Source organism: Crocodylus siamensis, chromosome 7 (genome assembly GCF_052110815.1).
Source record: "Crocodylus siamensis isolate JL-2025a chromosome 7, ASM5211081v1, whole genome shotgun sequence".
NCBI classification, from domain to species: domain Eukaryota; kingdom Metazoa; phylum Chordata; order Crocodylia; family Crocodylidae; genus Crocodylus; species Crocodylus siamensis.
Genome location: NC_143401.1, coordinates 34,509,583 through 34,537,455, shown reverse-complemented (window position 1 = coordinate 34,537,455; position 27,873 = coordinate 34,509,583). Strand labels below are relative to the sequence as shown.

The 27,873-nt window shown below is 41.1% G+C and overlaps 1 protein-coding gene across 3 annotated transcripts in view; it reads left to right on the top strand.

The window, feature by feature from the left end:
• Positions 1 to 25,500, top strand: part of RASGEF1A (RasGEF domain family member 1A) — a 310,602-nt gene extending 285,102 nt beyond the window's left edge. For 2 of the 3 annotated variants that reach the window (XM_090057742.1, XM_090057743.1), the window contains 11 exons: positions 1,613 to 1,741; positions 8,046 to 8,183; positions 13,116 to 13,337; positions 13,866 to 13,940; positions 15,360 to 15,452; positions 17,100 to 17,202; positions 17,527 to 17,606; positions 19,037 to 19,228; positions 22,588 to 22,711; positions 23,051 to 23,123; positions 24,664 to 25,500. In XM_090057742.1, the coding sequence (XP_089913868.1) occupies positions 1,613 to 1,741; positions 8,046 to 8,183; positions 13,116 to 13,337; positions 13,866 to 13,940; positions 15,360 to 15,452; positions 17,100 to 17,202; positions 17,527 to 17,606; positions 19,037 to 19,228; positions 22,588 to 22,711; positions 23,051 to 23,123; positions 24,664 to 24,688 (1,254 nt within the window). In that variant the 3' untranslated portion in view covers positions 24,689 to 25,500. The other variant, XM_090057741.1, reaches the window with a different exon arrangement.
• Positions 25,501 to 27,873: the final 2,373 nt, after the last annotated feature.

Below are 27,873 nucleotides of genomic sequence, written 5' to 3'. Positions count from 1 at the left end.
GATCTTTATTCCACTATTGAATACCTAGGTTCTATTTAGGTGTTTAAAACCACTGACATATGTTCATTTAAAAGGCATAATGGGCTCTCACCCCACATATGCATGGCAGGATGTGGGATTTTGGGATCAGAGATCAGAGTCTAATTGTACCCTAATTGCTAGGACAGGAGGAACCCACTAGCAAGTTGAAAGCCAGGTGCCCAACAATCAGCTGACTGTCATCCAGGTTGTCATCAGGGCTCCCACTGGCCTGGTGTGGTCCCTACTGGCTAGCAATCCGCTGATCATCAGATGGATTGGGACACACACTGAAGCTCCAGCTGGCCCTCTGCCATCCTTGCCAGCCAAAGACAGCTGACTGGATCACCAGTTGGAGCCTTACTGCAGTCCTGATCCAGCCAACAATCAGCTGATTGTCTATCCACAGGGACCATGCAAAGCCAGTTGGAGCACCTGTGCAGTCAACCAACTGACAGCTGACAACCTGCAGGTGGGGACTGTATTGGGCCCAGTTAAGACCCAGTGTGATCCACCCTGCCACATAGTCAATTTAAGGCATGATGGGAATCTAGCCATAAAATTATTACATGTATTTTGTAAAAGTTGTGGTTTATTTCCTTTTTTATTGTGCCATTAGTTGTCTGAACATATATGTAAATGGGTTACTATTTAAAATGAGATTAACTGGTTAATCATGTATTAAGCGTAACATTTGTCAGAGGCCTTAGTATTCTAAGTGCAATCATATTCCACCCTGTTCCAAACCCTGAAAAAACAGGATAGACAGGATGCTGGATTCTTGCTGCTTTATGTCCCTTAGTCATAAGGCTATGATCAAGGCATACTACAGAAATAAATGCATTCCAGGGTCTCAAACAGCATGGAACAGGATTGCAATTTAGAAATAGGATGCCCAATAGATGCAATAGGATCTGCCCTGGAGCACAGAGTCTTAATAAGAAATTATAATGCTTAGAGTTTATATAGCACTGTAGAAGCTCAAGAGAATCATAACTGGGCCCCAAATTAGCAGAGACTTCTACTGTCTCAAAACCGAATTATTGTCATATGGGAGAAAACTGAGCCAAAGTCTGTACCACTGATTGTGGGAAAAAAGCACTGAAAAAAAAAAAAAAATCACACAGGGAACAAAACAATATGGTTGCAATTTGGAATAAACATGCAGTAGCTTTCTGCAGCTAAATAAAAACCAATTGTTCTTAAAGGAACAAAAACAGTATAAATAATGGTGTTCAAGAAGGCATAGTAGCCCATTTTGGACATATTTCATTAGTCTCTTTGGTGACTGATGACTTCTTAGGAATACATAGTTTAACAGCTTAAATAGTTTGGGAATCTGAAAACAATGACTCTTAACAGCTTTGAAACATGCTGTATTTTTTCCCCAGTGACATTAACTGGCTAGAAAGGACAAGTGAGAAAAGAAGATATAGCAGGAGATTTAATAATTAGGGAAATTCACATTTGTGACTTCTGGAAGATAGTTTTCCCTTGTAGTCTTCAAGGTGGACAACTGATTTCTGTGAACATGGAGTAATGTTTTTTTTTCCCTTCCTTTTCTTCTTGCTTCTCCCTCCAACCTTTTCCTCAGAGGACTTACATCTTTACTTTTCTACTGAGCTCACGAGTCTTTATTCACCCACATGAACTCCTGGCAAAAGTGGGGCAGATCTGCATTAAACAGAAGCAACAGCTTGAGATGGGGACCGAGGCAGAAAAGGTAAATGACTAATTGTTTCTGCAATGACCTAAGCTTCTGCCACATTTCATTTTCCTCTTTTTGTTTTTTTGTGTGTACAGTTACAAAACAAACAAACAAACAAATGGACACAGGGAGAAGAAGTATGCCACAGGACTGGTGACCTCTATGCTTACATGGCAGTCCTTAGATACACAGTTACTTTGTTAATCACAAAGCTCTGCTAAATAATTTCAATGGGCTGCAGCTTTACAGTACTTCCTTCTCTAGTGGGCATACACTGTAGCGCCTTTGGTCACTGTGAGATCCTGAATATTCAAACTGTTACAGTAGGCTTTTTAAATATTTGAACAACTAAGTATAGCAAAGATTGCAATTTGGTGTGTCACAGATTTCAGTTTATCAAAGGCAACTCTGCAGGTCTTACACATTCTTAACTGACTGACTTTAATAAACAGATACCAAGTGTACTAATGAGGGGCAACCACCCAGCAGGTTTCGGTTTCAGTAAGCAAGAAGTCTGATACAGCTTTTGAATAATTTCCCAAACCTTCACCCTTCCTGCTCTGCAAGCAGCCTATGGAATGCAAAGCTTACAAGAACAAGCTTTCCTGGGCTTTCGTTCCATTAAGGGAAGTTTTAAATAGCTTTCCACCAAATTGGCTTAAATAGTTTGCCAAAACCGGTTCAGCCCTAATGGCATGTTTCAATAGCAGTAAACAGACACAGCAGTAGGGACATGTAAAGAGCTCTCTGTTTGCCTGGCAACAACTCAGCCCCAACTGGCCCTTGGGATTACACCATTTGAAACCTGCTTTTTTTTCCCTGCAACTCCCCTCATCATACCACAATACAATCAAATACTGAGCACCTTACTGTAAACTGACTGAAAGGCAAAGGTGATGTCGTAAGCCCTGTGTCAACTAGAAAATCTCTGAGCAAGGTTAAAATTTGATAGTGTAGTGCTTAAAATTGTAACTTGGCAACAAATGACAGAGCTGAACCTATGCTGATAGCAGTGATATATATTTGAAAATTTCCAGGTTTTGTTTTTTCTGTTGAGAACATTTTTCTTGAACTTTTGTGGTATTTCAGATTTCATCCGATATTGGGATTTGCTGAGGGACACAGGAATGGGAGGATACCAGAAATATTATTAATGCTTTCAGTGACTAGGGTTCAGATCCAGTATATAGGCATGATTTGAGGCTGTTCTTTTTGAGTCCACAAATCTGCAACGCAATTACATTTGTAATTTTAGGCACAATAATAATTGCACTGTTTAAGCACCTTGTTGAATCAGCTTCAACCAATTAAACTGTCCATATACATAAAGAATAAATTTGATTGCAATTAGGAATTAAACCTTCCAAACTCACAGGCAGGATACTTAGGTTTAAGAATAATTGAAATACAAACTGAGAAGCTAAAAAGTATACTTCAACATATTCTTGCTAAAATAAGCCTCAGTCATTCAAATGTAGTGGCTATTTTTGCTCAAGACATGAGATGCAAGTGGCAGGGCATTATGTGTGGAACTTTGACACTCACTGGCATAGAAAACACAGGTAACTTACACACACAGATGACACGGCAAGAAAAGCAAGTAGCAGAAGGCCATCAACCAAAGCCATTCACACTCCTGACACACACTCTTACACCTTCTGTTGACAGTTTGGAAATAGGCCTAAAGGAAAAATCAGCTAACAGCAGGGCCCGAAAATAAATCGTGTGCATTTGGGAGGCTGCTTTACTTTACACCTCCTGTTCACTATTTTTTTTTCCCGCTTGATCCCCTCCCCTCCCATCCCCCCGCTGCAAAGTCCTATCAGCCCCTTCTTGGGTCAATTGCACTTGTTTTCTATGCTCACTAGATACAAAATTATGATTGTGTATGATTTGGATTTGTTTATGCAAATCACACTTCTGTGCATCCTGCGAGCCTATCCGTGCCTTTGGCCAGCAATCTTTCACTGGTGTTGTACGAGCTTACACCCAAGAAGAATTTGGCCTGTCAACATTTGCAAATCATTTGCTTTATTTAGCTACTCTGTAGGAACATAACACTGATCCCACGGGTGTTGTGGAGCTTACCAACTGAAATCACTCTCCATGGAACCTAATGGATCATGACTGGGTTTCAGCATCTGCAAGAACCTTTGAAGTACTTCTGCAGCAGGAAGTCGCTAGCACAAAGAGTTAAACAGAGCTGATGCTTCTTATAAGAGATTTGCATAAACAAATCCTAAATAAAAAAGCTGATTCCCTTGTTGTTTGGGTAGTGCCTAAAGATGAAGTGCTGGCAAGGAGCCAGTCTGAGGTTATGCACCACAATGCTTATAGTTCCCACATTTCTGACATCACAGCCCTGTAGAAAGTATTCCAAGGCACTAGTTGATAGATTAAAAGGAGTGTGTTCTAGTCTGTCAAGTACACCCTGTAGTAGTACCTGATGACCAGCTAAAAAACAGGTCTCATAAGTTAGGGCATCAAGTAAGTGCAATCGTTAACCCTTTCAGTAAGAAATAAATTTAATTTTCCAGGAGCATAGTCAGATCAGACAGGGCCAGAAGTGAATGGTTCAGAGAACACCACAGTGTTGCCCAAAAATAAACACAGTTGCTGAAAGTGTGGTATATGAGGAATGAGGAAATGGTTTTGCATAAGAAAATGTTTGTGCTCAAGGACAACTTTGTTTTGAATGATTATTTAACTTGGATCGTGACCAATGTCTTCCATTGCCTGGAATCGTTTTTTCCCCATCATTTTAATTAAGTCTATTGTAGACACAAAGAAAGTATACAAGCTTCTACCAAGTTTTACCCTACCAAAACACCCGATTATTAAAGGCTTCCCTTTCCTATAGCTCCTCCAGTTAACCTAATTCCTGACCCTCAGTGGTCTGCACCCTGCAATGTGGGACAGTCTTTGTCCCTATGGTTCTGAATTGGCACAGATATGGAAGACCACAAGAGTGAAATAAAGAGGTTTTTTTGAAAGGTAGAGAGCTTCCATTAAATCTAGCAAACACTAGAACTTACCTTATACATCTGCTATCCCTCTGCCAGCTTTGAGTACTGAATTCACAATCTATTTTTTTTTAAAGAGAGAAAACAAAGGTATGAGAGCGCCGACTGTCAGGTGGTGAGCCACTTCAGGGGAGCAAAGACCATTTAAACTGAGGAACTGGACAAGAACCTTGCTATATTCAATAGATATCCATTCACAGTTTTTACTAAATATTAATGTGCTGTGTTAAAATGTGAGGGGATGTGAGAGTGTGCAAGCGTGTGGAGTTGTCATCCTATAACAAAGCACTCAAGGTCTGTGTCCTATTTTGCAGCTATGGATAGTCAGCTAGTCTATTTCCCATTTAAGGGCCCTGTTCCAATGTTCCTTGAAGTGAATGGGTGTGTTCTCTTTACTTCATCAAAATAAATATTCATTCCCACAGAATCAAAAAAGGTTTGGATCAGGCCTCAGAAGAGGGGATATTTCAAATATGAAGCAGGGATACAGAAGAGTGAGGAGGGTATAATTTTGGAAGCATGTCATAAATAAATGTGCCTGTTGCTGCCACCCACACAGATCTTTACAATGTTATATCTGGGTTATCACAGATACATGCATCAGCAGAAGCCAGCCCCTCCCTGCTGTGTTTTATCAGCATGCACATGAAATAGGAATCTCATATTTTGTTGTGGGGATGGTTTCCAGTGTTGCACTCAAAAGGAACATCTTGTTTTCATCAGCCATTCTAAGAGACTGATGACATAATAAGCTTTTGTACACCTGTGTTCTTGCAGAGTAACACAGCTTGTAGTTCATTTTACAAAAGATTCCTAGCTTTCCACAGGGACAAATCCTGACAACTTGTGCATGTGCTAGAGAAAACACACCTCACCAATAAAACATTATTCAAAATAAATGCTCAAAGCACCACAGGGCTTTACAACTTTGAGGAAAAAGTGTGGATTCCCCCACCTAAGCTTCCAAGTTTAAAAGATGTGTTGTCAAGATAATCAGTATTAAAAGCAAATGTACAGACATTTGGTGATGTTAGATGTTAAAAATGGCCACCTGATCAGCATGCAAAAGGTTAGTGAGGGTGCTTGGGGAGATCTAGAGGACAGATAGGGTCTGTGGGGGAAGGGATCAGAGAGGCTCTCTGATCCCCCCAACCCTTCCCCTGCATAACCTGCCACATGCCAGAAAACCTCCTCTGAATGCAACTGTGTTGGACCCAGCAGCTTTACCTGGGGTCCTGGGGGCCTTGGGGAACTGCAGCCACAACACTCCTGCAGCTCAGAGCCTGGGGGGCAACCAGTGTGTGACTCTGGCTGGCCAGGTTCTGGTTTGGGGTGGTGTGCATTGCTGCTGCATGAGCTACCCAACTTTTTTCTCAGTGTGGGTTTTTTTGACCCCATAAGATCTCCCGGGGCCAAAAAACCCCATGTGAGGTAGCAGTGCAGGGAACACCCGCATGTGCAATGTGGCCCACATCTGCACTCATCTGGACATGGCCATGGAGTGCAACTTACATTCTTTTATTACAAAGCCCCGTCTCCCATTCCCCCTCTCTTAGTAGTTCATTTCTGAAATGTTCAAACCCTGTGTGATCTAATTTTAAATTCATATTAGCCATCATTAATTCCCACACTGATTGTACTTCAGTGAGCTGTTAAAAAGAAAAAAGTCAGCGTAAGCAGCCAGTTAATAACAAGAGACAGGGAGAGTTCTTTCATAACACTGACCTGATGTTTGGGAGGGAATTCCCACCAGGTTCTGGGAAGACATTCTCTTTCACCTCAGTGGAAAACCCATTCATTTCCTCAACTGCTACTTTTACTGCTAGTTCATTTTCGGTGGATTCCAGCAGGCATGGTGTGGAGGTAACTAGAGGGAAGTACCTTGCCAGTTCCGAGGAGGAACTGCAGTTTGCATAATGGAACTTTTTTAGCTGACAACTGAGACTGTAAAAACCCAAATACTTACTCACAACAACAGTCTTCCTCTTTTTTAGTGCTTCATTTATTTTCAGTAAGTCTCTTAATCAGAGATAAGGATCAACAGGATTAAAATTAGATGCTTCCTGTCCCACCAAGAGCAGATTCTGTCCTTATTTAGACAATGTGTTCACACTGATTTGTACTGACTACAGGGAAGAATTTGGCCCTTGGCAAAATGCAATGTCTCTCCCAAATGACTACACATTGTCCATAATTTACTCTAGCATTGGACCGACATTGGCAGTTACTGAGTTTTGCAGAGTAACAAAAATGTCATCTGCCTCTTTGAGCATACCTTGACCAACACAGTATCTGACATTATGTTTCCTGCCTTCCTAACTGGGATTCATCACCTTCTGCACAACGAGACAGTTCTTGCCAGGAGTGCTGTTTGAGGTGCAGCATCTTAGATAAAAATCAGTGAGAACATGTGTGCAGTCTGCTAGAAGGCACTCAGTGGAGGTGCTGCTGCAGTATGACACTGTGGGGAGCTACTGTAGCTTTGTCAGATAGTACGCAACTTAACAAACCATGTTTCTAGCTGAAGTTGAATGTTACTGATAGCTTGGATAAACTGCCAAGTAATCATGGAGTATGGGGAAGTATTGTTCATTAGCACCATCTCCAAACCTTACAAGATAACTCCCTTGATTTTACTAGTGCTACTCTCTTTTCCCCACATAGATAGAAGTAATTGGCATCTCAGTTATATCTGATAGAATGGTGCTGGAGCATTCACTTGTAAGTGACCAAGCTAGAAAACAGCTTCTCCTTACTCTGAATGATGGCTTTTTTGTGTAAGAGCCAACATTTTACTTTCAAGGTCCATTTGGTTTTTAAATGTAGTACAATCGAGCAGGTCTGATAAATTTCTATAAAAGAAAAATTTTGTTTGTAAGAGCTTCATGTGAAAGACACTTTGGTTAGAATGCTGCAGCCTGGATATATTTGAATCAAGATAGTCCCAGTCCCCTCACCTTCTGCTAATGTACATAAGAAAAACTCTACTCCCCCTTGGAATTGATTGCAAGCACTTGCACAGACCTACCATTGTCCTGACTTTTTCTAACTAGCTTTAAAAAAATATATATATATATATATCTTCAAAAGGAAGCATTTGTGGAGCCAGGCCATCAGCTGTGAATCTGATGCTGTACAATTTTAAATTAACAACAGTTTCTTTGCACAATACCACTGCAAAGATTTTTCAGCTGTGGATAACAGTTTAAATTTTTTCTGTCAAGCAAACACTTCCTTTAAAGGATGTAAAAAAGGGCCTGTGGGTCAGTAATTAACTAATCTCTATTGCTCTTTAGGCAAAGCTAAAATCCTTTGCTGCCAAGATCATTCAGCTCCTGAAGGAATGGACTGAAACATTCCCTTATGACTTCCAAGATGACAAATCTATGAAAGAGTTGAAAGAGATTGCTCACCGGATCACACACTGCAATGAGGTATGGTGGGGAAAATAACCTATACAAGAACAAGACTGATACTAACTTAGAACTAGTTTCTCTCAACATGTCAGGTTTGCTCTCCTACTTTCTTTACATTTTCTCAGCAGTGGCGTAACTCAGTTTAGTAACGCCGATAGCTAAGTGGTGCACTTAAGGGTCAATTAGTAAGAAACTCTATATAGCAGTTTGCACTTGAACCAGCACCAGATCATGGTACAGAAGATGAAATGGGAGGGAGGAGGTAGAAGACTGGTTGTAAGGAATAACACTGAAATTGTAAAATATCTGTAAGCAGGCCGGGTCTGGAGGTCTCAGGCTTGGTCCCCAGTGATAGCCATGATGACAACAGTAACATTACCAGGTGTGATGCTATGTTTATATTAGCTCATCAGATTTTCTTTGAGCAACAGTCTACCTATTAAATTCTGGTCACATCACAAATCCAAAATCTCTGAAGATATTTTTAAGATGAGTCACAAAGAGCTTGCGATACAAAAGGATTCTGTGCACGCTTTGTTGATTTGTGTGCAGAAGAATGAAAAGCAACAAGTCTGACAGAATTCTGAAAGGTAGTTATAAAACACGATGCACTCGCACACTGCGTCAGTCCTCAGAAGGAAGTAAGCCAGTTTTATTGTATTGACAACATTGTTTACCCTCCATACTATTAAGGAAAAGTCAGCATCTTCAAATGGAAAGGGAGGAAGGATTATGGTATGCCATCTGCTGCAGTTATAAGTGAGGGAAGGCCAGAAGTTGATTGTCAGGGATCCTACCATGACAGGAGTTTTTTTTCCTTTTTCTTTTTTTAACATCTACCATTTGCAGTAAGTCCAGATAATATAGCCTGGATAAGACTGTTTTAAATCTATTATTTTGAACTAGAGGAAATGCTGTGGATCCCCCCACTTCACAAGCTCCCTTGTGCACAAATAAATTGCTAGCTGGAGAAAATGTACTTGCCTTGTTTTATGAAATAGCTCAATGCACTGGTTGTTGAGGTTTCTGGTACCATCCATTTATTATGATATCATAAGCATTTATCCCTTAAACAAGGCTACATCCCAGGTTCTCAGTTAGCAAAAGGCTAGGTTGCCTCTGACCCCTAGAAATGTAATTTGATGACCTGACAAATAGTAAATAGTTTCCAGGATCACTTGTTGCCTATTCTTTTATGCTGTAATAAATTACTTAAAAGGTGTTGCTTTAGACACTGTTAAGTTTTTACATTTCCAGCTTCCCCAGGGAAGCTCTCCTTGAAATACAAGACATTATGAGTTAATAGAGAATAGATGCACGACAACAGTACTGAAGATGATAGTATATCTGGTCTGGAAACTTGAGGATGGCAAAACAAACTGCTATGCTTGAATAATCAAACATGTAGGACAGATATGATCCCAGTACAGGTAGGCGAGACACAGGCATATTACAGAAGCAATTCTCTTGAGGATCAGCTCTGATGTGCAAGACATTACTAAGATTTAACTGACCCTTGTTTAGGATCTTTCAGGACGCAGTTTCTTCCAGCATTCAGGACCATGCATTTGAGTTTAGGACTAAGCAACAGCCCTGTTCAGAGTCAAATTTACTTCTGACATCAGCAAGGGTCAGTCATGTGTACTCAATGGCACTGGAAGCAAGCTGGGAGAACTTTAAGGTAAAAAGACCATGGGGAAAAAATAAAAAAAAGTCACGCTAAAACAAAATCACCAATCTAGAAGACTTTGACTATAGTTGCAAAAATAGGTGATCTCTAAATTGAGAGTAGCTTTAGCCACTATTTAATTTCCTGTTTCCATATGATTCACAAGGGGGAGGCATTCCCTTCTCACTTACACAGGTGTCAGTCAGACATAACAACTGAAAGCATGGATTTACAGTATAAAATCCAACGTAACAGATTAGACTCTTAAGGAACACCCTATCCCCATATTTCTAGATGTGTAGCAAAATAGCAATAACAGTTTCAACCAGCTGCTGTTTAGCAATAATCCAGTTGCCTCACAAAAATAAGTTATGCTGCCTTCAGCTTCTTATTTGATTCCAGTTGGAAACAGATTATTGCTTTGTAAAGAAACTTTCTACCAACATTATTGCTTAATTATTGTATACAAGTATTTAGTAGTCACAGTCTCTCACATCTGTTACACAGGTTTTGGTCATCATCACATGTTAGTGGCAATAACCACAGACATATTTCAGTTCTTCGAAATCCATCCAGTTAACTCTGGCTGCAGATACATGACAGCAACAACATTAACCCTTAGATGGCCATAGTACCAAGCAAATGAAGTAGGGAAAATAGATAATTAATTGCATAGGGAAGAAAACAAGGAACATCATCAGAAACATTAGTTAATCATAGAAAAATGGGGCTGAAAGGTACCTCGGGTCATCTACTTCAGTCCCATGTCCATGGCAGGATTGTCTCTGGCTCGACTATCCTAGCCAAGCATTTGCCTAGCTCACTTAGTGGTTCTCAGCCTTGTTAGACCCAGGAAACCTCTTGGAAAATGCCTGCTCTTAGCATTCACCCTTTTCCTGACTACAGAAAAATAAAGTAGTTCTTCTGTTGCGAGAACTCATAAAGACTACAACAGGTCATAATGCTTCTGATATCGTGGATTCCTATGTGAAATCTCTGGATTTAACTTGTGAATCATGTGTAGGTGCTTGCACATTTTAGAGGGCTGTGAGGGAATGGGGCCTAGGAGCAGCCGTGAACTCCCTAGCGCCCCCTACCGTCACGTTAGGGTGGACTCAGCACCCTCAGAATCTCACCTGCCACGACTTTGATGACAAATAAGTTGTACGGGAGGCTGCCTCTGTTCCCCTAGTTGACGGTACTGATGTTCCTGCCCCTACTCCGGAATGGGGTATCTCTATGCGCCCCACCTTAAGGGCTATGCATGCCTCCAAACCTCCCCTTCAGCACGCCCCAAGCCTCGCAGCTGTTCTGTGGGACGTTGTACGGTCCCTTGCCCCTCTGGTGCCCTCTCTCTCTCTCTCGGGCACCCTGGGCTCCTCGCCCACCTGGCGCCCCCTTGGGCAGGGCTCCTATCTTCCAGCCCGCTCCCTGCACCTGGGGCCTGTCTCGCCGGCGTCTGACTATCGCTGGCACCCCCTGGGTCCAGCTCGCTGCCACCACCCTAATACCGGCGCCCTGGGCCTGGCTCGCTGCCGTCGCCCTAATACCGGCACCCTTGCCAGCGTTCCATGTGCCTCGCGCTCTCTCTCTGCCCCGCTCTGGGGCCTTGCCCTCTCAGGGGCCGCTACCGCGTGCCTCGCGCTCTCTTTCTCTGCCCTGCTCTGGGGCCTTGCCCTCTCAGGGGCCGCTACCACGTGCCTCACGCTCTCTTTCTCTGCCCCGCTCTGGGGCCTTGCCCTCTCAGGGGCCGCTACCATGCCTGTCCCCTTGACCCTTCTCTGGGTCTGGATGCCCCACTGGGCAAAACACCGCCCTTATGGGCTGGGGTCTGCAACCCCGCATACCGCGCCTCCCTGGCGCAATACGGTGCCTCTCTGGCACAGTGCCCACTGGCACTGTGCCCCTACTGGGCACCGGGAACCCCCAAGCAGCTGGGGAGCCCCCGTGAGGCCTCCTCACTCCCCTACAGCCTCACCCGGTCCTCCGGGGCAAACTGTAACATAAGCTCAAGCCACCCGGCTGTAACATAAACCACACAGAGTCTCCCTGCTCCAAACATAAATGCAAGCCCCCACCAAGGCTCTCAAGCCTACCTCCCTTTAGGCCATTCTTGTTCCCCGCATCATCGCAGCCCGTTAGCGTGGTAAGGCTGCGACCACTAACTCGGGCCACTCAGCTCAGGTGCAGAGCTTGAGCTCGAGCTTGAGCTCCTGCTCCTGCTCCTGCTCCTGCGACAGCCAGAAGGGAACTGTAAGGCAGGCTCCGGCCTAAACTGTTTATAAAGGCCCGGCCCTGCCCCCTTCTGGCCATGTGACCCACCTGGTCGCCCTGGTAACCGGCACCTGAGCTGCCCGGGTGATTGGCAGCTCTGCCAATCACACTCACAGTCATGGGGCACTTACGTGACTCCGTGACAAGGGCCGATAATACATGACACCCCTGTAAAATATTATGGCTCCCCAGGTTGCCACAGCATCATGGTTGAAAATTACTAGTTTAACTTGTTCTTAAAAACGTCCAGGTATGGAGGTTCCACAACCTCTAAGTAATTTGATTTGTTCCAGTGGTCAGCCACCCTCATAATTAATAAGCTCTTCATGATATCCATCCTAGATTTCCTTTGTTTCAAGTAAGGCCATTAACTGCATGCCCTGTTCCTTTGTGAGACTGCCAAGGGCCAGAGCAGCTGGGGCATTTAGAAGGTGCTGCAGGGAGATACAGGCACTGGAAAGTGAAGTCTACCATGGAGTATTTGCATCTTCTCCTTTTGACTGGTTGGGTGTGTAAGCAATCGTTATGCCAAGCTAGAACAGTGCAGGAGAGTCTTTCAAACTGGGAATTCCCAAGAGTCTGTTCAGGGCAGCCAGACTTGATTAGTTATGTATGCGAGTCTAATAAATACTTTGTCTCTGCAAAATGAGAAAGAGACCAGAAATCATCATGCTGACCTTCAGTCTTTCATTACTCCTGTATCTAAGTGACTGATAAACCTTTTGAAATGGATTTGGAGCCAAGATGACCTGGCTGCAATGACAGCCAAGCTACTGGGAGCACAGTTACAGAGGAAGGGGTTAAAATGTTAGTAAAGCTACACAGATGCCTAGGGTATCCTGAGCTGGATACACATGATAAACCACATGATAAAGAACTTTGGTAACTGGATAGAAGATAGGATGCTAGGCGGCATTTATTTAGCTCAGGTAGAAATGCCTTGTTGATACAAATCCCTAATCCAAAGTAAAGACTCTTAATCAATGATCCTGCCCTCTTATGCTTAGGAAAATGGAACGGTGAAAAAAATCATTAGCCAGATGACACAGAATCTGTTGATGACCCTCTCTGCACGGAGTCAGTACCAAGAGATTAGAGAGAAATTTCGGCAACCTGTTGCTGATAAAGGAACCATCCTTAAAAACAAGCCGCAGTCAACTCAGAAGGACATACTGAGTGTGTGTTGTGACCCTCTCATCTTGGCACAGCAGCTGACTCATATTGAACTGGTGAGATTTTGATATTGCTCTTTTAAATCAGTTCACTTTGTTTACTATGTGTGAATGTGTTCTTGGCCAGGCATTAGGCTTCTGTCTTCAACAGGAACCTTCAGCCTAATTAAATGCTCTCACCTAAATGATGATAGTAATGAATGAGGGCAGGTAGATAGGTTTATGAGGGAGGCAAACATACACGTCCCAAAAATCCAGAGGCAACTTTATAACCCAACTATGACGGAAGCAACCACAGAGCCTTCCAAAACGTTTAGCCCCTTCTTCAAAATCTACTGATTGAGAATGAAGGTGAGGAGACCTGGCAGCCACGGTAAAAACTTACCCAGTCCCCAGTTGGCACATGACAAGACCTATGGTCACAACTAAACAAAAGACACCACTTCTTGTTGGTTCCCTGGATCAAACAAAAAAGTAGAGCAAAGAGAATTGGAAAATATCAAAGTGGCCTTCACGCCTCAGCTCTATTCCCTGTCAACATCTGCATGTGTACAACTGACAACCTCTTCTGTCATTCTAATGCAGGAAAGGGTGAGCAACATTTACCCTGAGGATCTGATGCAGATTGTCAGCCACATGGACTCACTGGATAATCACAAGGTATGTGTGTGGAGGAGGAAATCAAGCACAGCCAAAGTAAAGAGCCTCAAGAGTTCAAATATGTATGCAATATCCATTAAAGGCATGGAGGCGGCACAACTCAATGGTAGTTCCACTTCAGCTACCTGAAGATGAGATGATTTGGTTTGGTAGCACTGAATCTAGCAAATTTTCAGTGCCCAAAGGGATATGTTATCCTATTACTTATTCAGACTACTTTATGAACTGGCTACTACTACATCATGCTTTTCAAAACTTTAAGTATGTTAAATCCAACGAAGTTGATTAAGCAATGTTCATTAGTTCTCTCTCTTTCTCATGCTTATTTCCATTCAAATGGCTGAAAAATAAGACAATGTTCAAAGGCAAAGAATAACTAAATGTTGAACAGAGCATATAGAACATCACTCATAAGAAAGACATCCACCAAGCAGAGAGGATAGCCTACTGGGCTCACTTTTTTATACAAGTATTATAGCTCAAGAAGGTGGAACTTGCAGTTTCACATATTCAGTAAAGCAGTACAAGAATCCTGCAGCCTTAGTCTTGCTGCTTCTAACTGTGGGTTTCTTTCTGTTACATGTGGCTCTTTGTGGCCTACAAAACAGTTGAGAGAAAGACAGGGACTGTCTCTTCCCCCAAGTTTTGTGATACTTTAACACTGGCACAATCAGAAATTTAGAAGACAAAAAGGATGGAGACAGAATTGCCCTTTCTATGTATCCTATTCCTTGGTTCCTCAATAGCAGGAGAACTATGCAGAGATTAAAAGGCTTTATACAATGTTCTCTACACAAAAAGGTAGGAAAGATCCTTGCTTTTCTCATGTCCTTTTGACAAGGTATTTTAGTGGAATTTGCAGATATGTTGAATCTAATAGGGCTGTGCCATAAGCACTTCTGCTGTGGCCTCAAACCCTTGACCTCTGGGCATCCAGCCACTCACCCCAGTGCCAACACTGCCAGAACAGGCTGATAGGAAAGATTAATAATTCACATTACTAACCAATAATTCTGGCTCCAGGTCTTGTTACCAGTAGGGAATCCTTTAGAAAAATGTTGCTTAAAGCTATTAACTTTCTTCTGTTGTTACCTTTAAAAAGGATGTTAAGAAGTCTGGGCATACAACAATATGTGTGTTTTGGTGAGGGAAGGTAAAGGGATAGAAAAAATAAACACATTTGCCCAAATCATAAATCCATGCCTGCTTCTTTCACAAATCTTAAGGGGAATAAAAATAAGTATGTTCAGCTTGCTATTTTCTAAGAGATCTTTTTCCTCTTAATCCAGAGCCATCCACTTAGATTTTCTAATTACTTCAAATGAAATAGGGGTTTATACGTAGTAATAACAGCACACATTTACTGTCATCTTCATCAGGATTTAGTATAGGATTAACACAGAGCTTCTTCTCTTTCAGTGCCGGGGTGATGTTACCAAAACCTACAACTTGGAGGCCTATGACAACTGGTTCAACTGCCTTAGCATGTTGGTAGCTACAGAAATTTGTAGGGTAAGTATGGATGAAAAGAAAATACCCAAGCAATAATTCCAAAAAGACAAAAACCCCACCACAACTATGATGTTACACGTGTGGAACCAGATCCAGCACAATTTTAATCGTATGAGCAGCCTCTCTGAAGTCAGAAAGGTTACATGTGTATAGTTAGGTACATGCTTAACATTTAAAAGTTCAGAATCTATTTCTGGGTGGTTTTTATGTTACCAGCAGTCATGGCTAAGAAATAAAACTTTACAAATGCTACAGTGAATAGAACTTTATGAATGTTTTTATGGCATCTGTGTCTTCCCAAATATGCCCGTCTTTAAACAAAAGTTTTACTATATTGCAAACACACTATCTTTTCAGTGCACTGTGATATGATATCATGGTTATTGCCATCAGAATACCTTGTGCTGTTACAAGGACAAGGTTAAGGATCTTGCGTAAAGATCAAGGGGAAGAAACAGGGCAAGCAGACAGGCGATCTATGTTAAGAACTGTAACATACAAAGAAACATATTCAAGAAATGGTTTCCATTAATTCCTTTTCTGTACATATTTCCCCCTCTCAAGTGAGTTCACCTTTCAAGTCTTTTCTAGCACTTAAAACTCTGGGAAGAAAAATGTTACCACTTTGAAAACATTTCAGAGTAGAATGCACTTAGACCTCTGAAAGCTTAAGGCAACTACTTTAGCTAGTATAAATTAGTGCAACTTTTCTCCGTTTTATCATCTTTGGATCTGACCACAAGTCATTAGAGCAGCAAGGACAAGGAAGATCCTTCTGCTTGCCTTACTCCTAAACTGAAAAAAAAAAAGGGGGGGTTATGGGAAAAGGATAGTTCAGTCGTCATACCTGCTTAATCTACAGACCCTCTGCTGAAAGTACCATTGCTGTGGCTTCTGGAGACTTACTTATTATCGCTGATCTCCAGAATAACTGCTCCCATAATAATGTAATGATCTGTTAGTATTTATTAGTGGTTCTTGGACAATCACACCATAAACCAGTGATTAGTAAAGCCAACTTGCAGAACAGTCTCTGCTTACACAAGTAAATCAGCTGTGCGGATGTCTAGTCTCATCCACCAGCATCACGGCAGTAAATGAGGATTGTTATATGTCAGCATCTTATTACACTTCCCTCATCTACCATCAATCTAGAGAGTTTGGATTAATCTGTTGATTTAGAAAGGGAAAACTTGGACCTGGGTAGCATTTGACTTCCAACCCCCTTTGCATTTCCCCCTGGAATTAATATATACAGTCCCTCTAGCATACCCATGTGGCATTCTTCTTCCTTTGATACTTGAACTGTTTGCATATCTCTGGCATTCTGGTGGCTGCTTCATTCTCTCTCCCTTCTTCAAAGAAAGGAAATTACTTAATAGTGTCTAGCTATTTTATAAGATTCCCTGAAACACTGCCCTTTATCTTATATATAAAAAAAGAATTCCACTCTTCCACATAACAGCCCAAAATACTGTAACTATTTTTAATAACAAAAGGAATCTTGAAAAAACACCCAGAAGACTGCCTCAAGAAAAACTCTTAGCTGGTGAAAAATGGAAATGCTTATTCCAACAGCATGTTGGAATAACCCCACATCCAACATGCATCATTCCCTTGGTTTCAATGGGATCTTCTTTGTTTCAGGTTGTGAAGAAAAAGCAAAGGACAAGAATGGTGGAATTTTTCATTGATGTGGCAAGAGAGTGCTTCAACATTGGCAACTTTAACTCCATGATGGCCATTATCTGTGAGTGTCCTCAGCATTGTTGCTGGCTTTAAGTCAAGAGCGCTAGATTTGACGTCTTAAATGACCTTAGGTGCTTATCTAGCCCCTAAATTAAATCACTGGATCTGTATGCACATCCTTCCTGTGGTACTATGCACTGGTGACAGACTAATGCAGTGGGTGTTAGCTTGACAAGCTTCAGTTGTCAAGCTGAATGGCTTTCTAAAGCATAAAATGCACTTCTTAAGTGCATTTTGACACTTGGGGGGAAGAAACCCAGCCTTTGAATTTAGGTTTTATCTTTTTTTGATTTGGTTTTTTTTTGCCTCTCTCCTGTCCTTTTAGCTGGAATGAACTTGAGTCCTGTGGCAAGACTAAAGAAAACTTGGTCCAAGGTCAAAACAGCCAAATTTGATGTCTTAGAGGTGAGTATGTGTAAGATTAATATCCTATTTAAACAAGCACCATGTAACAATACCAACAGCACAGGCTGGGGTGCAGATAAGTAACAGAGATGAAGCAGCATACATTAAGTGTCCTCACTGTATACATTGGGGCTGGCAGAAAAACACTTGCTATTTATTCTGTTTTGAAAATATCTCCCTAATGTGGAAAAAAGAGGAAATAAATTATCTGTTGGAAAAGCTTACCTCAAAGTGGTTTCAGATTCAATTCAAAGGATGTTCTTTGGCATTCCTTTTTAAAGTGAGCATTTTTCTCACCTTCCCCTGTGAAAATGCTAAGTCATCATTTCATGTGCTCCAGGGCTGAGGGGCACTTTAATTAGGATGGCTCCCAGAGCCACTCTAAAGCACCCGCAGTGTCCTGTACATCAGAGTCCATACAATTCAAAATGGTGGGAAGGGTGCTTTAACTAAAGCTCTTCGAACAAGCACTATAATTACAGCATGTTGGACAGCTTCCCTGGACAGCTATAGGCACCCCTTGTCTTTTTTTTTCTTCCGTTCCCTCCCCCCACAAAAAAATCCTTATCCCTAACTAAAGTACTCTATCTAGTGGAGATTTGAAATAATACTACAGCTCAGGGGTGTCCAAATTTGAAGTGGCAAAGGGCCACATGGGCCTCAGGCCACACTAGCAGTGGCTGCAGCCATGGAGGCCATGGATCCAGGGGCTGCAGCTTGCCCAGGCCCCGCTGCTGCACCAAATACCAGGGTACTGTGTCCCCCTCCACAGTTTTCTGTATGCACCCAGGCACCCCTTCTGCAGTACCATCTGCCTGGGTACCCTGACTCACCCTTAGCTTCCCTGAAGCAAGCTCTCTTGATGCACCATTACTCAGGCTTTGGGGTCTACTGGCATTGAAGTCTGTGCTGGACCACCCTGCCCCCTGCAGGGCAAGAAGGGGAAGCTGGAGACAGGGGGAGTCTGGAGCCCCCAGCTGCTGCTGCAGTCAGAGCAGTGGCTGGGTGGGAGCCCTAGGGCCACAGTTTAATCCTTCATGGGCCACACGTGATTGACAGGTTTCCAGTTGGACAGCCCTGTTACATTTTATTAACAACTTCAAAGCAATATTGAATGGACAGAAATTTTGATCACCCTTTTCTAAAGGCAGTTTCTTGTTTTCCCATAAGCAACTGAAAGTTATTTACTAGACATGCAATAAGTTCTATAAACTCTGCATTTAGGGAAAGTATGGATCCAAACCCCTTTTACTGCTTGAGCCCATCTTAATTGATTAAGAATGGAACCTGAAAAGTAATAAAATAGAAGCAAACACTGATAATCCCCAATTTTTTTTCTCCATTGACCTAGTCAGAGCATTGGTACCTGTGAGCATTTTCACCATCAGTTTGTTACTTGTCTGTTGTTTTGGTTTGTTTTAATGGAACAGCATCACATGGATCCATCTAGCAACTTCTGTAATTATCGAACGGCCCTGCAAGGAGCAGCACAGAGGTCACAAACTGCCAATAGCAATCGGGAGAAAATTGTCATCCCAGTTTTCAACCTGTTCATAAAAGATATTTACTTTCTGCACAAGATACATACAAATCGCTTGCCCAATGGACAGATAAACTTCAAGGTGAGGCTCTGTTTTCATAGAATAATATAATACATTAATCAAATGCTGTACATTGCAAATTTTTTAAGCATTCTAAATTAAGTAAAGATCCCTATAGCTCAGTATAGTTGTTGAACCCCTAAATTAGTCAACCAATACAGTCTCCATCTGCTGTCATCTATATGCAAAGTTAAAATAATTTTCTTGGGCATGCAGGATAAAAAATAATGTGGTTTAGACTTATTCTCTAAGTATACTGCAGCAGTGGAAACTGTATCTAGCACATCTAGATGGCAGATTTACCACCACTAAAAACTTCCATAAAGCTGCCCATTTTGTTTTCAAATGTTACATGAATATTTCAGCACATTTTAACACTAAAAATAAATTGCTAGTATATATGAAAGAAACAATGCAAAATTCACACAAGTCTAGAAAACATATAATCAAGTAGGTCAATTAGCAGACCGTATATGCAATAATGTTCAGTGGGAAATACAGCACTTCAGCGGAGAAGATTGGGTGGTATTTCATGAGATGGAACTGCTAACATGAATACAACTCGAATAGAAATACAAATAGAAAAGGAAAGTCTTTTAAGGAAGATTCTTGTTGGACAAAGAGAGAGCAAGGTGCTGGAGAGCCTTAAAAGTAAAAAAAAGTTACAATACATGAAGATATTGAATTAGGAGACCCAAACAATTATTTTAAAAAGGCAGGGTAGAAAATGTAAAGAAAGTATATGCTATAAGGAACAATACATCACCAAAGCCTAAAAGCAGACCTGATGGATTCTGCGGCTTCTATGCTTTCCAATTCCAAGTCAGCTTTCTTTTCTTATTCCGAAAGTTGAATGGGAAGTTTTGTAGCAGAAACAAGCTTCTCCCCTCCCTGGGAGTAGGACAAAAACAAAAAAAAAGTTTTTGGCTTAGAGTAGCTGAGTTTTACATTAGTGTATAAACAAAGATTCTGGTACAGGCAGATTCTTACTAGGTTACCACTTTGCTCACCCAGTGAGAAGTCTGGCTTACTGAAGACAAGCAATTTCTCTGGACTTGACATGAACCCTCTTGAAACACCTAGAGAAGTAGAGAACTGTCTTTAGACCATATTTAAAACAGTGGTTGGGCCCAAAATGTGAGGTTACTCCTTCAGTGTAACCTCAGCTCCAGTAAAAGAGACACAATGCAACTGCGTGACGGATCAGCTTGGTATCAGAGCTTGACTGATAACAGAATGTGTGGGTTTAAAGAAATGCAAAATCCTAAGCCTTCAAAGCTATTCACCAGGGCTTGCCTGCACAAATTCCATTGCTTTCAAGTGGAGTGCTGTGTTCAATCACCAAATGCAGCTAGCACACGATATTTAAGAGGGTTGAAGAAAGTTTAAACTGCTAAAAGTAGAGTTTGCTGTATGTTCCAGTAAGTAAACAATGAAAATGTAAGATGGGTGGCCACTCTCTTTTATGAAAAACATGGTATGTCCTACAAGCATATGGGGGACAGGGAAGGGCACATTTTAAATTCTGGGTTCATTTCTGACCATCTGTGCAGCCGTCAGGTTACTACAGAAGAACTGCAGAAGACAGCCTGCCTTGCTGAAAAATTGAAATAGAAAAGCTAATGATGCTGAGTCTGTATTCTTTCAGCAATAGTGGTGATGTCAAGGCACTCAGAGTCTGAAAGGGCGGAGTGTGGGTGGCGAAGGATAGCAGCGAAGAATAGTAACTGTAATGCTATTGTCAAATATCAGATAGAGGGGGGAGGGGGGAGTTTTAAAGCTAAGTGAATGTCAGAGCCCCTAGGTATTTCCTCCTCAAACAGAATTGCTAAATATATGGAAGAGACTACAATGGACAAGTGCAGCAGCTCTGATAAACAGCTTTAAATGCAGTGAGAGGGAAGTCCAATTCTCACAATACAATGCACTGAAACAAGCAAGGAATTAAACCAGGAGCTTCTACCTGCCCTGCATTAAGAAGACTTACAGCAACAACAACAAAAAGATCAGGGAAAAAATTCACACACAGTAAAGGAGGCTGTTGTTTCTAATCAATACCAAAAAAGTCTCTTTGCAACTGTACAGTTTCCACCAATTTCTAAGCCAAAAAGAGATATTGCCAGAGCTTCAAAATGCTCCTTTAATACATTAGATAATTCTCAAGCCCTAGCTTTGTCTGAACAAGAAAACAGCAAGAAGAAATCTCAATATGCAGAAATAGGGAGACAGAAGAGTTTCTTTTATTTTCCTCAATTAGATACTGCCTCTCTGAACAAGAAATTAAAAACAAAGGCAATAAAAAATAAAAGAAATATTGCTTTACAAAACTAAGCTGGGCTGGTTTTCTCACAGAGTTTTAATGGGAATAACATTGGCCTCCTGAAAGCCAATTTACTATTGTAGCCTCTGCCTGCAGTATTTGACTTGTAACTCCCCCGACCTGATCTACAAATGTGTTTACATAGCAAAGTTTGAACCAGATTTGGATATTCCCTTTCTGCTTGACTGAACAGTAAATGTTATTATATACATAATCATAAAAGCAGAGTTAGTTTGTTTCTTAAACCCGTTGCAGCATAAAATGAAAGACTGTTTCTGAAAACACTGAAGCAGGGAAAAAAATTATACTTAAGGTTGATTGAAAATTCCTTGCAAACTTGAGTGGACATCGCATTTTTGGCTAAGCTAAAATTCTTTGACAATACTAATCTCAAGTGTCCAGCAATTTTATTGGAAACTTTATTTAAAATAAACAAACCCCAGAAAATTAGGGAAGGGAGGAAGGGAGCCTTTTGCCAATGTTTTCCATTGTTTCAAGCGGTATTTAAGAGGCATTGAAGGAAGTTTAAGGTGCTAAAAGAAGAGTTTACTGTATGCTCCAATAGGTAAACAATGAAAACATAAGATGGGTGGCCACCCTCTTTTTTTCAGGGGGGTAGGGAAGGGGGGGAACACACTTGTATTTCCAGAAATACACTCAGTAAAATATTTTTTGATTGGCTCTAATCACAAGCTAACAGAAATAAAAGACACAGAAACAGGCTAACACTTCAAGTGAAAATTAATAGGCAACTGTAGATGAAGAAAGGGGTGGGGGTGCGGGAAACTAAGAGAGAGTAGAATATGAAAGAAGAGAGTTAGTGTTTGATGAAGTGGGGTAGAAACTGTACCAAGCCTAAGCAAGATGCTTAAGTGAAAGCAGAAGAAAGGAGTAATACAAAAGGATAGGGACTGAAAAAGGAGATTAATGGGTGTGGGTGGGGGGAGGAAATGTAGAGGTATTGGTAAGTGCAACGTGCCCACACTTGCACGAGAGGTTGTATCTGAAAGAAGGGCAAAGATATATTTATTTTATAATATTCTCTTTATTACCTCTGCAGAAATTTTGGGACATTTCAAGACAGATTCATGATTTCATGACATGGAAACAAGTTGAGTGTCCTTTTGAAAAGGACAAGAAGATCCAGAGTTATCTACTCACTGCACCCATTTACAGTGAAGAAGGTAAAAAAAAATCTTTCAATCTTTACTAAAGGTTATACAATTTCTTTCTGCCTGCTGATACACGGACATAAAAAATGAGCATGAGAAAAAAAAAGAGGCTAATGTAAAAGATGAAGTTGTGTCTCTTGAGCTCCACCCTGAAAGAGCTCTTTAAGTCAGGGTCTGACAAAGCAGTCCTGATAAGTTTGCATGACCAAAGCCCTCATAACGGCATACTGCCTCAGGGTTACTCAAACTTCAGTATTGCCAATAACACTACTTCACTTATCCACAATTATTAAAACACAAATTATAAACAGGTAGAATGCCCATCCCTGATTATTTTCTTTTATAATTTAGCTCTCTTCATAGCATCTTTTGAAAGTGAAGGTCCAGAAAATCACATGGAAAAAGACAGCTGGAAGACACTCAGGTATGAAGTCTTCTCAAAATGCTAGCCTTCTCCCTGCATACATGCATGCGCATACACACGTACAAGTGTACATGGTCCTCCATTTGTGTATAGTCATTTTGTGTACTCTGTTAACATACACATGGATCTATATCCTGAGAATAGATGGAAACAGCTTCCAGATTTCCCCCTTTTATTTGTATACACAACTCAAGCAGTTGGTTTGTAAAGCAGTGGGCATCACACACTGCAATTGAGATTCAAGGCTGCAGGTGATCTGGAATGTTTTGGACCAGATTCTATTCCATTCATTCAACATCTCTTCTATTCCACCATGTTCAAACCCCCAACAATCCATTAAAACTTCTATGTTTGTAATATACCAACACCTGATGTTAAGGCTTGGTTACAAAAACACAACAAGAGAAAGACTTGTGCATCTTTTGTATTAAAGTTTTTTTCAGACACCTAAGCAAGGTCAAATAGAATCTCGCATAAGTCCACTCATATACCTAGTAATTGGGATAGAATGTGGACCTTAGTTTTGAAACCTTGAATAGCTGAAAGAGAGAGACCCTGAAGAAGTTGAGGGCCATTGAGGAGAATAATCAAGTCCCTTCTAGGTGCGTCTACATGAGATGTTTACTACATTTGACAAACCAGCTGCCCAGTAAGCATCTTAGTGTCTACACGTGTACCCCTGTTAGGCTGGAGTAAACTCATTTACTCCACAGCACGACAGTACTTGTAAATAGCTGCCCTGCTGTGGGGTAAAAACTCTGCAGCAGCACACATGTAGATGCTGTCCCACTGGCTGGGGCATGAGGGTATGTGTACTTCAGTGCAGGAGCTGCCTTCTGGCTAGCTCTCCACTGAAGTTCCCTTGTACCCCAGCCAGCCACTCTGCAGCACACTGAGCTGTGGAGAGCAGCCCTGGGCTGGCAGGTTGACCCTCAAAACTCCCTACGAACTTTGCCCAAATAACCTTCAGAGCTTATTGCTCTGGAGTTAATTGCTCCCAGGCATGCCATTTGATCATGAGTGATTAACTCTGAAGCAATAAGCTCCGCAGTTTATTCAGGCACCAAAATTGCACATGCGGATGCGCCCTCCAACAGCTAAGTTAAAGCTATAATAGCTATAATAGTAGCTGAAGATACTAAGCCAGGGAAAAGCATAATGGTGCAGTACCTGGGAAAAGCTTGCTTGAGTATAGCAGGTTGCTATATCTGGAGGAAGAGCATGGAAAAGAGTGCTACCCTCCAGGCACTAGGTAGGATGCTGAGGAGAGTAGATTATGGAGAGTGTATTATTCACTTGAAGTCATTCATTCTTCAGGATGCTGCTGATAGGGCCAGGCTCTCAAGGATATAAAAATCAGCACCTCTGTGAATGTCAAAGATGCTCATACTTGCTGAGAATCTGGCCCTGGAAGAAAGAATCTGACTGTCAAGCATTATGTCTAATATGGATGCCTTCCCCAAAAGAATACCATCTGTCATGTTTTAGTGGAAGGTGGAAGCACTATAATCCATGAGATTTTTCTTTCTTTTATTTTTAGAACAACTCTGCTTAACAGGGCCTGAGATTCCTGGATCCGGTCTGCAGACTCTTAAGCACATAGAAAGAAACTTGTTTTTAAATCCTGAAAGACTGGGGTTGAGATAAGCAAGACCTCACTGGCTGAGGTCTGGTTTTGTATATATAGTACCTTTTATGAAATAAGGTTGCCATGTGAAACAGTTACCACATTTTTAAGGCACTTAAGTGAAGGATTTTGGGGTTTTTATTTTAAACTAAAGGGCAGGGCCCTGTTCTCAGAGATGGTATCCGTGGTGAATTCTTATTCAATGACATCCAAATCTTTATTTTTAATTACTTCCACCTAAAAAAGAATAAATTAAATAAATAAAGCCACTGCACATACCCACCCTGCCCCCACATACAACCAAAAAGACTGTACAGGTTTAAAACCCTTTATGACCATAGCCCTGCAAGATACTCATTGCATCTCCTTCCATTTAAGCATGGGAGGAGTTAAAGGGAAAAGGCAAAGGGTCTCTTCAAGTGAGTGGGACTACTCGCATGCTCAAGGTAAGTACTTATAGGACCAAGGCCTTAGACATCTGCAGCGAGAGTGTTCCTCTCTTACATCAGAAAATAGTGCCTTATAAGGTACTGAAATTGTCTAGCGTACCTTCTGCTATTATAGGCTGGAATAAATCTAAATAAAGATGTGGATGTCTAAAAACCAGCCACAAAGTACTTTGTAAATAAACAGGAAGCTATGGCACATGAACTAGAGTATACCTGCCTATAACAATGAGGGTGCAGCAAAACATATTTTTGTTATGTGAATTGATGAGATTGATGAGATAAATGCTAGTGTGTACACGTATGCGTGTGTGCTCGTCTGTCAAGTTTTTAACACTTCTGGGAACTATCCTTTGAGTTCAGGCTGCCAGAATAGTTTACATTTTATTTTTTAAACAAAGAAGGCTGTATAAACTAGATCATCTCTACGAAACAAATGTAATGTGTCTTTTTCAAGAACTTTTGGAAAATAATTTAAAAATATGATAGGGAAAGTAGTGAACAGGGAAGCCAAATGTGTGGCTTAAAGTTAGTATTTTCAAAGAAGCTTAAGGTGTTGGACACTCCACATGTCCTGAATTTGAAGAATTTTACCTTATTACCTAGGTTGCTCTGAAGATGCTAGCCTAAACTGACAGACTCAATAGTAAGACAAAGAGAACCTCTTAGAGCAGATTATTCTGGCATTTATTAAAGTAGCCGCTCGATGTTTGGGCCACAACTCATGGCAACTAACTGAAAAAACACCATTACACATATTAGATCAAGCCTTTAAACCCAAGTCAGTGTCAGAATTAGAGATGGATTTGTAAACCAATGGTGCTTGCAATTTCTAATTTCTCCTTTTAACTGTTTTTGAGTTTATGGCTTATTTGGCAATAATCATGAACCTATTTCAGATGCTCATATTAAGATTCAGGCTATTTGCTTTCAGGAAAAATAACTCATTTTGGGACTTTCTTCCCCACCAATTCCCTTGATTTCTAAATCAGAGGAGAGAAAGCATTCAGGCTCAGATTAAAAACTATTTTGTTCAATGAATTTACTATTACCCATGAATGACCATTCATTCTCCTTTCTAACACTTGATCTCTTTAAGCCTGAGGGTTGAATACTTATATAAATAATGAGACCATTAAAACAATTACATCAGAACAGATTTGTTTTCCAAAATTATCAGAAGCTTGGAATAACAGAACCCCTCAAATTCCAGGACATAAACCAATTTCAAACAGGGTAACCTGGGAAGAAAGATTTGTGTATGAACAGTTTATTTGACTTTAAGTAGGATAATTTTCTTTTACTTTATCACTGGCTGGCCTGTGTCAGAAACAAGATACAAGACTAGTTAGGCAACTTCATCTGGTCCAGTCATGCAAAGATTTCTAACCAAGCTCTTACAACTGTACAGTAGCATAACATAGGCCGGATGAGTGGGACTAACCCTAGTATACAATTCAGAAAGGTCACCACAACAGCCACATCCAGGGAGCCAATGCCACCACCCCCTCACAGCAGGGTGTGTTCAGAAAAGCTAAGATGGTGCATGCTGCTGCTTCCCTGGCCCTTTACTGCAATGACCCCTGTGTGAGGAGGTAAGCATTTGCTCCCTGCTCCCCCGACCCCACCGAAGGTGCCAAAACTTCAGGTTATGCCTGTGTAACCATGAACAGTCCTATCTACTTCATGTAACATCTGCATTCACTTAGCAACAAGTGCTTGCAGTACCAGTCCTGGGTGGATTTGTGCAGGGAAACCTCTGCTTCCTTCTCATTTGTACTTATGAGAAACCAGTACACCTGCATGCTGTAAGGGCAGGGGGACAAAGGCAGCCAGCATTTTCCTCTTCACATAGGACTGGAATTATAAAGAGGAGAAAAATTAAATAGATGCCATAAAACAAATTAAATAAAGTAGAAGGAGGAAGTAGAAATGCTCATTGTTAACAAAAAGAGCCCAGAGAAAGAAAGAGGATAGCTATGTTTCTTGTGATCTGCTGCTAATTTTCCTGAGCTGAAATACTGAATCTCAGCCCTGGATTAAAGTAAGACTATTTATACTGTATTATTACAGTGTTTTGCACTTTCAGAGATGTTCTAGCTAGAAACATTGTCAGACACTATAAAGGAGATTGTATATCAGCTTTGTTTATGTAACTGAAATTTAAAAAGGGATGCTTAAAATTTAAGAAATATATATTTGAAATGCAATTTTAGAACACTTTCTGTACATGTATTAAAAAAGCTTTCACATGAATGTGCACTTCACTGGTCGATCAGTCCTAGTATATACTTGAAATCAATGCAATGTCAACATGGGTTTCTTTTTTTTTTTTCTTCCTTCAGTTTGATACATTTTTAAATACTGTGTTTTTGCAATTCTGAACTCAACTGCTGAATATAAAAAGCTGTACCATAAAGCAGGATATTCCGTGTTTGACTGGATGTGCTTGCATTAATAAAAAAACAAAAACAGAGAAAAAAGTTGCTTCAACCAGGATAAACTTTTTGTCTATGGTTATTTCTCTCTTGCAGCCAGATAAGGTCACAAATGGATAGCTGAATGAGGCAATCCATTGTGGTGCATAAACAACTTTTGTGCAAGTCAGTTAACTGTCTGAAGTTTCAGGCCTGGCTTCCTACGTGCCCTGTGAAGACTGCCAGTACATTTGACAGAA